We start from the raw sequence: 13,641 nt of genomic DNA, 5'->3' as shown, positions 1-13,641 counted from the left end.
GTTTACAGCCAGACCCGGAAGGGGTCTGGCTGCCATGGAGACCGGGCAGCTCCGGGGCACATGCCAGTCCTCGGAGCTGCCCGGAAGAGGATCGGATCCCCCGGTAAGCGGCACGGGGGATCCGATCCACAGCAGGAACACCCTTACACGCCGCGGTCATGCTTGACCGCGGCGTGTAAGGGGTTAACACCCGCGATCGGAGCCGGCTCCGATCGCGGGTGTTACAGCGCGGTGTCAGCTGTGATAGACAGCTGACAGCCGCTGCTTCTGGTACCGGCTCCGTTCGTGAGCCGGTCCCAGAAGCTAGACGTTATACTACGTCCCGGTGCGCTAAGCATCTAGCCCCGGGGACGTAGTATAACGTCGTGGTGCGCATAGGGGTTAATGTAAAAAAAGAAGCTAAATGGGTTGTCTGATACATCATATGGAATATTGAAGGGGGAAATTAATGAGGACAACTTGTCCGGCGAACCAGGACTTGCGAACAGGAAAAATATCCCAGAGCCGGTAGATCGCCCTGTAGTGGCCGCGCACTAGTCCGGAGTCATGTGCTGTACAGCATGTCCCTGTCACGTTATTGTAATGAGATGACACACAGGTCATGTGACTCACCTCCGCCAATGGCTGCTTGTCCTGATAACACTCCCGCTCCCCGCCCAGACACCCGTCACGCGATACACTCCAAAACATGAGGCGGCCGGAGGGCAGTGACCTTGTGCCGGCTCCGGGCAGCGCCGTGTCCTGCTCCTACCTACACATAGCACCTGACAGCCGGCTACGTACCTGCACACCACTCCCTGTGCCTTGCTACCTACACGTACACCCGGCTGCACCCCGGTCATGGAGCTGAAGGAGGCAGTGCCCGGGAGGACGGAGAGGCTGCTGCCCCGGGGAGGCTGGCTGCTGCCCACATGTGTCCTCTGCGCTAATGGCTTTTTCGCCAACCTCCGACCCTCGGAGCCCTTCCTCACCCCATACCTGCTGGGGCCGGACAAGAACCTCACGGAGAGGCAGGTGGGTACCGGCCATGTGGGCAGGGGGATCCCGGTTACCTGCTTATTGTCCAGGGGGATGCCTGGTGGCCAGACTAGTGACCGGTCAGATGGGTGGGGGGACTTCCCGGTGGCCTGCCTAGTGTGTCAGGGGGGGGGGGGACTTCCCGGTGGTCTGTCTAGTGTGTCAAGGGGGGGGGGGACTTCCCGGTGGTCTGCCTAGTGTGTCAGGGGGGGGGGACACTTCCCGGTGGTCTGCCTAGTGTGTCAAGGGAGGGGGGGGGGACTTCCCGGTGGTCTGCCTAGTGTGTCAAGGGAGGGGGGGGGGGACTTCCCGGTGGTCTGCCTAGTGTGTCAAGGGAAGGGGGGGGGACTTCCCGGTGGTCTGCCTAGTGTGTCAAGGGAAGGGGGGGGGACTTCCCGGTGGTCTGCCTAGTGTGTCAAGGGAAGGGGGGGGGACTTCCCGGTGGTCTGCCTAGTGTGTCAAGGGAAGGGGGGGGGACTTCCCGGTGGTCTGCCTAGTGTGTCAAGGGAGGGGGGGGGGGACTTCCCGGTGGTCTGCCTAGTGTGTCAAGGGAGGGGGGGGGGGACTTCCCGGTGGTCTGCCTAGTGTGTCAAGGGAGGGGGGGGGGACTTCCCGGTGGTCTGCCTAGTGTGTCAAGGGAGGGGGGGGGGGACTTCCCGGTGGTCTGCCTAGTGTGTCAAGGGAGGGGGGGGGGGACTTCCCGGTGGTCTGCCTAGTGTGTCAAGGGAGGGGGGGGGGGACTTCCCGGTGGTCTGCCTAGTGTGTCAAGGGAGGGGGGGGGGGACTTCCCGGTGGTCTGCCTAGTGTGTCAAGGGAGGGGGGGGGGGACTTCCCGGTGGTCTGCCTAGTGTGTCAAGGGAGGGGGGGGGGGACTTCCCGGTGGTCTGCCTAGTGTGTCAAGGGAGGGGGGGGGGGACTTCCCGGTGGTCTGCCTAGTGTGTCAAGGGAGGGGGGGGGGGACTTCCCGGTGGTCTGCCTAGTGTGTCAAGGGAGGGGGGGGGGGACTTCCCGGTGGTCTGCCTAGTGTGTCAAGGGGGGGGACTTCCCGGTGGCCTGCCTAGTCTCCAGTTGGATGGGTGGGGGCGGTCTGCATAGTTTCCAGGTGGCAGCCGTTGTACTGTAGCTTGGGGTCCTCACCCTGCACCTGTGTAGCTGGAGAGGTACTCGCCCCCACCATGTACATAGTGCCAGCTAGAGAAGGAAACCCTTCCTGCAATCCCCCATTGACACAATGCCATCCCTCATATCCATATATGTAAAGTAGGGTGGACATCGTAGTCCATATGTCCTTTCCCCTTATGGCATGTATGTCCTGTATAGCATCACTGTGCAGTGTAATAATAAAACTGTGTTACCATGGTAACATACACAGTAACATTGAAGTTTCCGGGACTTTCTAGTCAGAACTTCCGTCCTCTGGAATAATTGAGTCACTCTGATGAATAAGTACAAGAAAGCTACAGAACGTGTCATTATTTTCTTACATAGAAGATGTTACCTGACCTCTTTGGTTGGGAGGACGTGTCATTGGGCAGTCGTACTGCTATATGTTCATTAGTGTTGGGGGATATTATTCGCTTGTATCACAGATTTCGTCTTGATATGTAGCACTTGTATGTCCAGTAAAATGATGGGCTCTCCAGTGACTGCTGTATTATCAGTTAATAATAAATAATGTGTAGTGTTGTGCTGATCAGCCCTGGTTAGTAGCACGCTATTACATGTTTTGTATGGAAGTTCTCCATGACCTGAACAGGGGCACTGCCCCATTTATATGCATAGTGTGCACTCTACTGTTTTATTTGATATGGATTTCGGTGCCTTCGCTGCGTGCTGTTAGGACAACTGTAGCTGTCAACATTTCCTCCCAACTACCCTGTATACTTACATGCCCCATACCCCCCAACACCTGTAATTAGGGGAGAAGTTGGGAAGCCCCCATACATATTAGTCAGGTGGGACCCACTTATTATACTTGCAGTGTATGTGGCATCACAATTCTTAGTGCATATCTGTGGTGGATGTCATATAAAGTCCAAATGATGGTAGTGGTCAGTAGGCAGGGGGTATTGTGCCTGGCTCTGTGATATACAAGTCACTTCCGACACTTGTCATTTGAAAGATGTGGTTTATGTTGGTCAATAGGATACTGCAGCTTCTACTTCCCTAGCAGAGAGGAGTGTAATAAGGAGTAAGTCTGGTGCCTTCCCATGGTCACAGAACATGTAGTCTCCTAATATCATTTACAGTGACCTTATTCCTTATCTTCAATGTGTATGGAGAACCTCACTAACCACTCGCTTATGTCTGAATGTCTTTTATTTTCAGGTGTTTAATGAAATTTATCCGGTCTGGACGTATTCCTACTTGATCTTGCTCTTCCCAGTCTTCATTGCCACGGACTATCTCCGATACAAACCAGTGATCATCCTACAGGGGCTCAGCCTTATCATTACCTGGTTCATGCTCCTCTACGCCCAGGGCACACTTGCCATCCAGTTTCTTGAATTCTTCTATGGGATGTCTACAGCCACTGAAATAGCCTATTATTCTTATATTTACAGCATGGTAGAGCCTGGAGTCTACCAGAAAGTGACCAGCTACTGCCGCACTGCAACGTTAACCGGTTTCACTGTAGGTTCAGTTACCGGCCAGGTCCTGGTGTCTGTGGCCAACTGGTCTCTCTTCAGTCTGAATGTCATCTCCTTGATAAGTGTCTCTATTGCCTTCTCTGCCTCTTGGTTTTTACCAATGCCAATAAAAAGCCTTTTTTTTCATCAAAACATAATTGACAGCCGCAAAAGAAAGAAACCAAACCAACAAAATGGTGACTTGGAGTGTGCTGAGGAGATTGAAGCTCAAATACCCCTGAATACTGATGCCCACAGTGCCAAGGTCCAGGTAATTCTTAGGATCGGATGTAAATACAGGGCATAACAAGTGAGTTGTGGATGAGTTTTTGACTGGGTCCTCATCAAATGAACTTATTTCACAAAAAAGGCCTATATGGCCTCACAAAAGACCCATTGGTCAAGGGATAGGGAGATAGTACATTTTCCCCATTAAAAACGTAAATCTTTATTTCAATTAGTTAAAATTGTGTTTCTTGACACTACCAGTAAATTTAAAAATCTACAGTCAGAAGGGGTTGATATTTCTCAGTGTCGTTGTAAACTAAATGGCGGCGATAGTCTTCTGTATTTTTTATATTTTATATTTGTAGAGGTGGCTACTCAAAGCTTGTAGCTCCTATACTTTCATCTACCCAAAGTGTGATAAGGATTTTTCTCGTCCTAATTTAGTTTCATGGGATCTATGGATGGGTCACCTTGGATCGGTGTAGCTCCAGAGAAGTGGAGTGGACTGTATAATGCTCATACATTTATTATTATACTGTGCTTGCAACTACTAGGTGTCCCACTCAGGCTCTCACTCTAGTTGTCCATAGTGCATCAAAATTACATTGTTGCAACAATTCTGGGCTATAGACCAAATAAAACCAGGACCCCGTAAGGGGAACACAGATAAAAAACTATTACAACTTGAAGCGCGTTGGATAGAGAGACTTGAGTGCCTTAGCCCAAAGGGACTAAATGAAGGCTTTACTTATGCCGCCTTCCTGTAGTATCTTTTACCTTGAATAATTGAATAGAGGTTCTAGAATGATTGTCAAAATAAAACACACACTTACTATATTATGTTAAATAATTGTAACAACGACAGATTGACACTATCTTGTATCTATTACAGTCCAACTATAGTATTTATAGAGACTGTTGAGTGACATATTAAAGCATATAATGAAAACATAAACTAGAGTTTGATACCTGGAGTGGGGCAGGAATGGTGGGAATGCCACCTGCACATTCGAATCGATGGGAATCGTTCTAAGTCCATGCGCATGCGTGCATGATGCGAATACTCCGAGTTAGGGCGCATGCGCGAATATGAGCGTATGCGAGACGATTCCTCGCCGCTTCGGTATCCTCCCAGATGCAAGTATTCCCGCATGCGCGGTCTTTGATTGAGAGGGACGTAAACCAATTGGCCACGAATACTAGGACCCAATCAGATATGCACTCTCTAGCGGAAGACGTCACAAACGTCACAAACAGAGGTCTTAAATAGCAGTGATGGACTGAGAGATCGCACACTTAGCCCCGGCACCCCTGAGGACGCCACGGATGTGGCGAAACATGTCGGGGGGGCTGTAGTGTTTAGTTAGGTTTTATTCAGCAGAACAGAGGGTTTGAATTGGAGTTAGAAGATTAGCGGCAGTACTAAAGAGTGTATGTGCATATAGTAGATTATAAATGGATGCAGAGTGGCTGTATGGATGAGTGGATATCAATGGAAAATATCTCCTAAAGAGAAATAGTGGTACGATAGAGGGACTGAATCAAATAGATTACCAATGAAGGACATCAGTGTTTAGTAACATTGTTGCAACAATGTAATTTTGATGCACTATGGACAACTAGAGTGAGAGCCTGAGTGGGACACCTAGTAGTTGCAAGCACAGTATAATAATAAATGTATGAGCATTATACAGTCCACTCCACTTCTCTGGAGCTACACCGATCCAAGGTGACCCATCCATAGATCCCATGAAACTAAATTAGGACGAGAAAAATCCTTATCACACTTTGGGTAGATGAAAGTATAGGAGCTACAAGCTTTGAGTAGCCACCTCTACAAATATAAAATATAAAAAATACAGAAGACTATCGCCGCCATTTAGTTTACAACGCCACTGAGAAATATCAACCCCTTCTGACTGTAGATTTTTAAATTTACTGGTAGTGTCAAGAAACACAATTTTAACTAATTGCAATAAAGATTTACGTTTTTAATGGGGAAAATGTACTATCTCCCTATCCCTTGACCAATGGGTCTTTTGTGAGGCCATATAGGCCTTTTTTGTGAAATAAATACAGGGCATACACAAAATACAACTCCTAGATCCTACTCTTTGACCCCATAATTTCAGCTGGGAAATTACTTAGTCATGGATTCAGCTTTGAAAGGGGTTGAAAAACACAACAGCTTTTTTCCAAAAAAGGTGCTACATCTGATCATCGTTTGTGCTGGTATTATACCTTTACAATTTAGAAATTAATTTAAACTATGAAATTAAAGTCTCTAGATGGTGGTGGCATGGCCTGTGCATACACAATGGCTCCTAGTATTTTGTAGTGAAGCTGGCAGGGGACCAGGAACTTCTGCACGTTTGCAGAGCTTACTTCTGGCTGACGATGCATCAGGGACCACTAAGTGGGCCGTGCTGCCACGTTCACAAGCAGCAGGGATGTGCAGGGCTACTTGGAGTGTGGAGAAGCCTTAGTCTCAGCAGCTCAGAGGCTACGCCAAGCCCCGAGTTGCCTCTGCAACTAATTGGCATATAAATAACTATTAAAACACACTACGTTTTAGAAAAGAAGTAAATGGTGTATAGGGAGAAGTTACATTTGGGGAACCCACCATCTGGATCTACCAAGCAGGTAGAATCTTGACAGATTTTCTTAAAAGAATGAAGCTGATCACCATAGTAAATTCTAAAATCGTGTATAAGCTTTTTTTGGCCGTTAAAGGAAACCTACCACTTGTAGTGGCAGGTTTCTGATGGAAATACCGGGCACCAGCTCAGGGTGAGCTGGTGCCGGAGCTTATTTTAGTTAGTGTTTTAAACCGCGGTATCGAGGTTTAAAACACTTTTTAAACTTTATAGCCGGCGCAGGCAGGTACGCGCTCGGCGCTTACCATGCGCGCGGCTACATAGGAAGTGAATGAGAGCCGCGCGCATGGTAAGCGCCGAGCGCGTACCTCCCTGCGCCGGCTATAAAGTTTAAAAAGTGTTTTAAACCGCGATACCGCGGTTTAAAACACTAACTAAAATAAGCTCCGCCACCAGCTCACCCTGAGCTGGTGCCCGGTATTTCCATCAGAAACCTGCCACTACAAGTGGTAGGTTTCCTTTAATTGGCACAAAATAACAAAGAGTGGTTTCTCAAAATCTAAATGGGCTTACGGCGTCCAAATAGAAAAGCAATGGAGTCAGACACCAGAGGGAATTTGGCAAGACTTCTGGGATGGAGTAAATATCTGCTGGCCATGTCTTGTGATGAAGCACAGGGGGAGGGAAATAGAGTTTAAGAGGTGAAGGATTATTTTTTTCTTTCACTTAGAATGGATCTCTACTAAATTCTATGGGAGATATGAAATCAGCTGAGTAAATATTCCAAATAATCTTTCATAGAAGCAAAGAGAATGAACCATTAACCTTTACCTCATCTCCAGCTAATGGCTTAGATGAGGAAACCTCTTTTACCTTGGGACCAACAATAATATAAACTTGATGTCAGACTGCTCTTCTATGACGGCTTTGGACTATATGTGTGTTCTTTTAGTATGTATTGTCACATGCAGCTGTCTGACAATGTCCTCATTTCATAGATGACAGAGAAGAGGAGTGTTACACTGAAGACTGTGCTGTATACATTATGGAAGGACTTCTTGCACTGTTACTCGTCCCGCACCCTCCTCTGCTGGTCAGTCTGGTGGGCGCTGTCTACTTGTGGATACTTCCAAGTGGTGAATTATTCCCAGGGATTATGGGAAAAAGTTGCTCCTTCTTCTCATTCAGATATTTACAATGGCAGTGTGGAAGCGGTATCTACATTACTAGGTAAGTTGATTTTAGGTCTAGGAGAAGCTACATAGCGATGACTCTGCAGTTATTTCCTCATCTGTGAGGTGTGACCAGCAGCACAACGCTACACACACAGTTATGAGGCAAGACTTGCGTTACTTGTAGATTTTATCACCGATCACAAGTTGTACGTTATAAAACATGACTGAGCATGCTGGTTGTAATGGCACATGGTGAATGCTTGCAGATGGTTTTTGAGCATTTTTTCCTCATGTTTGATGGTTTTCACACCTAGTCTATAAATACCCCTAATATGTAACATTTACGTACAGCAATGGTTATTGTGTGTGTATACATAGATGGTGTCTCTGCAGGAGTTGACATTCGTTGTGATTCTTCTGTTCTTTAGGTGCGGTTGCCGTCTTCATTGTCGGCTTTGTTAAAATTTCGTGGTCCACTTGGGGAGAGCTGTTGCTGGCTGTATTTGCTCTGATCATTGCTGTGACTGTATATATCATGGACATAATTGGAAACATTTGGGTTTGCTATGTCATGTATGTCCTCTTTAGAAGTATCTACATGATTCTCATCACAATTGCAACGTAAGTACAGTGATCCCTTGTCATATTTTAGTTAAAACCAATCTTCAGTTTGGACCACATAAAGCTGCATACAGTGCTAGGCCCTGGAAATCTATTTAATCACATCTTTGTGTTTCCCTTTGTTGCAGCAGGACTGTGAAAAAGGGTTCACATTCCAGGACGCAATCTGGACTTGGTGCACTGATGTGCTTTCCTTGAAAGCTCTGAGTAAGAGCTATATCAGGCTTCTCGTTAGATATTACAGCAGAAGGGAGGGGCTGGGGCAGTTTGATTGCAGAGATCAAAGGAGACTTCCTTAGTACTAGCTACTCCCTGGAATATAAATATTTCACAGTTCTGCAGTTACTAACATCGCACACAACAGGAAAGTTTGAACTTTAGGGTTACTACCTGACACTGTCTGCAGCTTTTTATGTGCATATAAAATAAAATTGGTTCTAATCTCCTCCTAAATAGGAAATTTAGATGGTGCTTGGTAGTGTCCTTATACTATAGGTTGGCTTTGTACATCTCTCATACTGTAAGAGACTAATGGTTAATCCACATTTCCAGTAAAAACAAAGTTCTTCATGGTCCATGAATGCAAAATACATTTTTTCAGACCCTGCTGAGCCACTGCTTACATTCATGTTCAGACTTAGTATTACATGGCTTTGTAGGATCTGTATATTTGATGCCAAAGCAGGATTAAATAACAAAGCAAGAAAACCTTATCCAAACAAAACCTTTGGAACCAGATCCCTTGTTTTATATTGATAGGATTAAATCCTGTGCCTGGCTGTAAATGTATTGCCCAGTAGCAATGTAGCAGGGAAGCCCTATTCACTCCAAATGAGAAGAGCCAAAAGTGACTTCACTCTTGGTTTTGGAACTGGTGGGGGGACAGACCCATATTGATCATTGCATAAAATGAAGTATTAAAGGGGTTATCCGGGTTCTAAAACCCTACTTATGGCCGGGCTGGGGAGGGCTATTTAAAAATAATAAACATTTACTTACCACCTCTGGCGCCTCTGATGTCCTGCGCCGTGGTCCCTTCAATCCGTGCCCCTGTTTGTTTACAGGGGCACAGAAGCCGCGCACAGGAAGTTTCCGGTCGGTGATGTGGCCGGCTCCTCCCATCCGTCCCTATCTCTCAGCGTTGTAAGCTCTGGGAGATGGTGTCGGATGGGAGCTTCCAGCCGTCCGGAAGCTCCCTGTGCACCCTTGTAATGAAACCGGCGCACAGAGGAGACCGGCCGTGGCGCAGGACGAGGTAAGTACATGTTTATTATTTTTAAATAGCCCTCCCCAGCCCTGCCCTCAGTAATTTTTAAAACCCGGATAACCCCTTTTAAATACCTCTTTTACACCATTTACTTGTGTGACTCCTACAATATGAACGCAATGTCTAATAGAAGAGAAGGTGCCTTGTTTACTAACTTGTTTTTAAAGGGGTTGTCCACTTTCAGAAAATAATTGATTAAGGAAAAGTTAAATAATTTCTATATAAATTCCTTGGTTTTCTAGATCCGTGCTTGCTGTCCTGCAATAGAAAGCTTTGATGTTTACGACCACTGTATAGAAATCTGTACCTGGTCATGCGATGGACACGCAGTTGCAGGAGCCGTTCTATCACACAACTCTTATTGCTCTGTGATAATAAAACGCTCCTGCACCTGTGTGTCCATCACAAACATGGAGAGATTTCTACCCACTGGAAATAACACATCCTAGATCTGAATAAACGAAATATTGTCATTGAATACTGTGTTCTGTAAGTTGGAAGTGCGGACAACAAAATCACAAAAGTCATCAATGGAAATCAAATTTATTAACCAATGAAGCTCTGGATTTGGAGTCACAGCTGTCGGTCCTCCAAAGAAATGCAGCCACACACCATTACTCATCCACTGCCAAACCGTTCATGCTGGAGGATGTTGCAGGTAGCAGATCGCTCTCCACAGCCTCTCCAGATTGTCACGTGTGCTCAGTGTGGATCTCCTGGTGGTCTCTGGCAAGCATCCTGCATGGTGTTGGGTTATGAGCACAACTCCCATCTGTGGACGTCAGGCCCTTATACCATCCTCATGGAGTTGGTTTCTAACTGTTTGTGTGAACACATGCACATTTGTGGCTGCTGGAGGTCATTTTGTAGGGCTCTGGCAGTGCTCCTCCTGTTACTTATTGCACAAAGGTGGAGGTAGCGGTGTTTTTGCTGAATTGTTGCCCTCCTATGGCCCCCTCCAAGTCTCTTGGGGTACTGGCCTGTCTCCTGGTAGCACCTCCAGCCTCTGGACACTACCAAACAGACGCCACAACTCGCATTGATGTGCCATCCTGGATGAGCTGCATTACCTGAGCCACTTGTGTGGCTTGTAGAGTCTGCTTCATGCTACCATGAGTCTTGCAAATTGCCTGTGAAATTGATTGAAATCCGTGTTGCTTTCTAAGTGGACAGTTTGATTTCACAGAAGTTTTAAAAGTTTGGAATTTGTATTGTGTTGTTTAAGTGTTCTCTTTATTATTTTTTTTTGACGAGTGTAGAAGCTTTCCATAGAAGGACAGCAAGCACAGATCTAGAAATCCACGAGGAATTGATACAGAAGGTGTATTCTAAAATTGTCTAACTTTTCCATACAAAACCATATCCATCATTTGCTGAAAATGGACAACCCCTTTAAGTGTTTGGGCATACATTTGTATGCTATGATAAAAGGCAGGTTTGTGTTCCCTGTATTCATACGCCTACTCAGTAACCCATACAAGGATTATCATGAGCGGCCTTCATATACATGGTGCTAGGACTGAACAAGTTACTTATGCATTTGTGATATGTTACATCTCTCAGAATTTTTTTTTTCTGTGGACATTGTTGTTGAAGGCTAATGGTTTCTTTTTCTGTAGATTTCAGATTGCTGCTAATCTAAGCATGGAGTGCTATGCTCTGGTTTTCGGAGTTAATACTTTCACTGCCTTGCTGTTACAAACAGTGATGACTGTGATAGTTGTGGATTCCAGCGTCCTTGGCTTGGATTTATTTACACAAGTAAGTTGATTTGTTCCACTATAACTAGGTTGTACTAGGTACTTGTATTTTGTTGTATGTTTATCACATTATTACTGTATATTACATAACCATGCCAATAAAGCAGGGCATTGTCCGGACTTTGGACACAATAAGGGGACGGGGGTGTTACATCAACTCAGCGAAACGCAGGTATTGCAAACAGCATTCATCCAATAGAATAAGAAGCAAGCGTCACTCACCGGATCTTAAATACTTATTGCTGCATTGATAAATTCAGATAAGCGGAGAGGTTAGGACCACCCTCTATAACGGTGACCTGGCTGTGTAATTTGGGCCACCAGGGTTTGTTTCTCTTTAACCCCTTATCGACATGTGACGTAATAGTACATCACATGCCGGGTGTGTGGAGAGGGTTCACAAGCTAAGCCCTCTCCATAGCCGCTAAGTCTTTGCTGCATATTGCTGCAAAGGCTTACCGGTAACGCCAGCGGTTGGTGCTGGCGGCTTAAAAAAATTGGCGGTGCATGGGCACCACCATCTTGCTGAGGATCGTCGCTCCCCGTGACATCATCGGTGAGTGGCGATCCATCGTCATGATAGCCTGGGGTCTGCAGAAGACTCACTTTAACCCCTTTCATTACAATGTGCGATCAGCCTCATGAATACATCGGACCACTTTGCGAGCGGTCCGACGTTTACATTGTACTCTGCGGCAGTGTTAGCGTTATCGGAGGTTTCCGGTAACGCTATCCTTCTAACACTGCGGCGTTTGTTTAAGCACTAGATGCTGCTTACTTTAGTACTTTAGTAAGCAGCTCCTAGTGCTGAAATTATGGGTGACAGGTCCTCTTTAACTGCTGCTATAAGTGGGGATCTATAATAACTCTTGTTCTAAAGGGGCTATTCCAGACTGCATCCCCACTTCTGTTATAGGGGGTACCCACATCCTAATTATTTTGTTTCACAGATCTAAATACAATTCCAAACATGTAAAATATATAATTTTTTTTTTTTTTTTTTCAGTTTAAAATTTATGCTGGATATTTTGCTGTCATTGCCATGATCTTCTTGATCAGTGGGCTCTATCATATTGTACACGGCTGTCAACAACAAAAACAGGCGAAACTGGATTCTTCTGGAACGTGAAAGATTCTTCTGCTGAAGACCTGGCATCTGTCCGATAATGAAGTATTTTTCGGGATACAGAGCTGTGTCCTGTAGCACATGTATACAGCACCTTATAGTGACAAGTCTCCACATTTATGAATTGTGATGTAAATGCTGTACCTGTCTGTATGAGAATAATGTCAGGCAAGGCCTGTCCATAGAGACATCCACTTCCATCTCCTAGGGGAATACATGGATAATGTTCCAGATTTGCTGTTTTATTTATTGGACACAATAACTTCGTCTGTCGGGATATGAAGATGTTATTGTGATCATTACATACAAAACCACAGACACTAATCTAATTGGCTAAAGCTGGATCTTTACCTTTGGTTATTATTTTACTTTAGGTAATCCAACATCAAGGCTACTGGGGGGGCAGAACTGATTCCCCAGTACATGGCTCATTTTTACAGATTTATATATAAATGATAATATAAAAAAAATATTTTTATTTGTACATGTAAAGGCTTTGGACATGGTCTGTATTTATGGCCTGCGATATCAATGCATTATATGAATGGTCTGTTATTTTAACTATATGGCTAGATGCTGATCTCCTTAGCCCTCACAGATGATCAGCAGAAGACAGAAGACTGACCTGCTTCACCTGCCTAACTATAGGGCCATCTTCTATCTCGCTATGATCGCCCCTTAAAAAGGGTAATGCCGCATTTCTGTAATTATGAAGTGAAGTAATAATACGCATAATGCATTTCTCCTGTTCATAGGAAACAATATTAGAGAAGAATCTCTGTGCACGGTTTTTTTTTTTTTTTGCAGCAGTTACCTCCTTTACATACCATGGTATTACAATGGAAGCTAACGGCAAAGTCTTGCCTATCGTGATGCAGCTGTAAAGTAGATAACTAAATGCTGTTACCAGAGGCCACACATAATGGCAGCCCATAATCATGTACAGAAAATGGAAGAAAACAAATCTACAATCTCAAAATGGAAAAATTTGATTTATGTTGTATTTACGGGTTAAAAGTAGAATTTTATCCCACTTCTGATTTTCTACCGTTTCGGATTCAACATTGGGGGAATTTTTCACCATTTATTATGCAGATTTGCGCTGATGATTTATCACCACATTTTGTTTTGGTTTTTTTTGTACTACTACTTGAGCCTTATTTCATAAATAAACCAGACAACATTGTGATAAATGGCTCTCGCAGCCTGTGCTACGCAAA

At 45.3% G+C, this 13,641-nt stretch overlaps 1 protein-coding gene across 1 annotated transcript; it reads left to right on the top strand.

Moving 5' to 3' along the window:
• The first annotated feature begins 640 nt into the window (after positions 1-640).
• On the top strand, positions 641-13,278 carry SLC19A2 (solute carrier family 19 member 2). The gene is made up of 6 exons (XM_072137745.1): positions 641-1,014; positions 3,346-3,918; positions 7,471-7,702; positions 8,076-8,268; positions 11,155-11,296; positions 12,302-13,278. Exons 1-6 carry the CDS (start codon positions 841-843, stop codon positions 12,422-12,424), a joined length of 1,437 nt encoding a protein of 478 aa, XP_071993846.1. The 5' UTR covers positions 641-840; the 3' UTR covers positions 12,425-13,278.
• The last annotated feature ends 363 nt before the right edge of the window (positions 13,279-13,641 follow it).

This window comes from Engystomops pustulosus, chromosome 2 (genome assembly GCF_040894005.1).
Source record: "Engystomops pustulosus chromosome 2, aEngPut4.maternal, whole genome shotgun sequence".
Taxonomy (NCBI): Eukaryota; Metazoa; Chordata; class Amphibia; order Anura; family Leptodactylidae; genus Engystomops; species Engystomops pustulosus.
Note: the sequence above shows the minus strand (reverse complement) of the source record. Positions and strands in the feature narration are given on the sequence as shown.

Bases quoted from the DNA above. Each gene is read 5' to 3' on its own strand.
- SLC19A2 (XM_072137745.1), top strand. From the start codon at position 841: ATGGAGCTGAAGGAGGCAGTGCCCGGGAGGACGGAGAGGCTGCTGCCC. The intron at 3,919-7,470 runs GTAATTCTTAGG...CTCATTTCATAG, and splicing joins CCCACAGTGCCAAGGTCCAG to ATGACAGAGAAGAGGAGTGT. The intron at 8,269-11,154 runs GTAAGTACAGTG...CTTTTTCTGTAG, and splicing joins ATTCTCATCACAATTGCAAC to ATTTCAGATTGCTGCTAATC.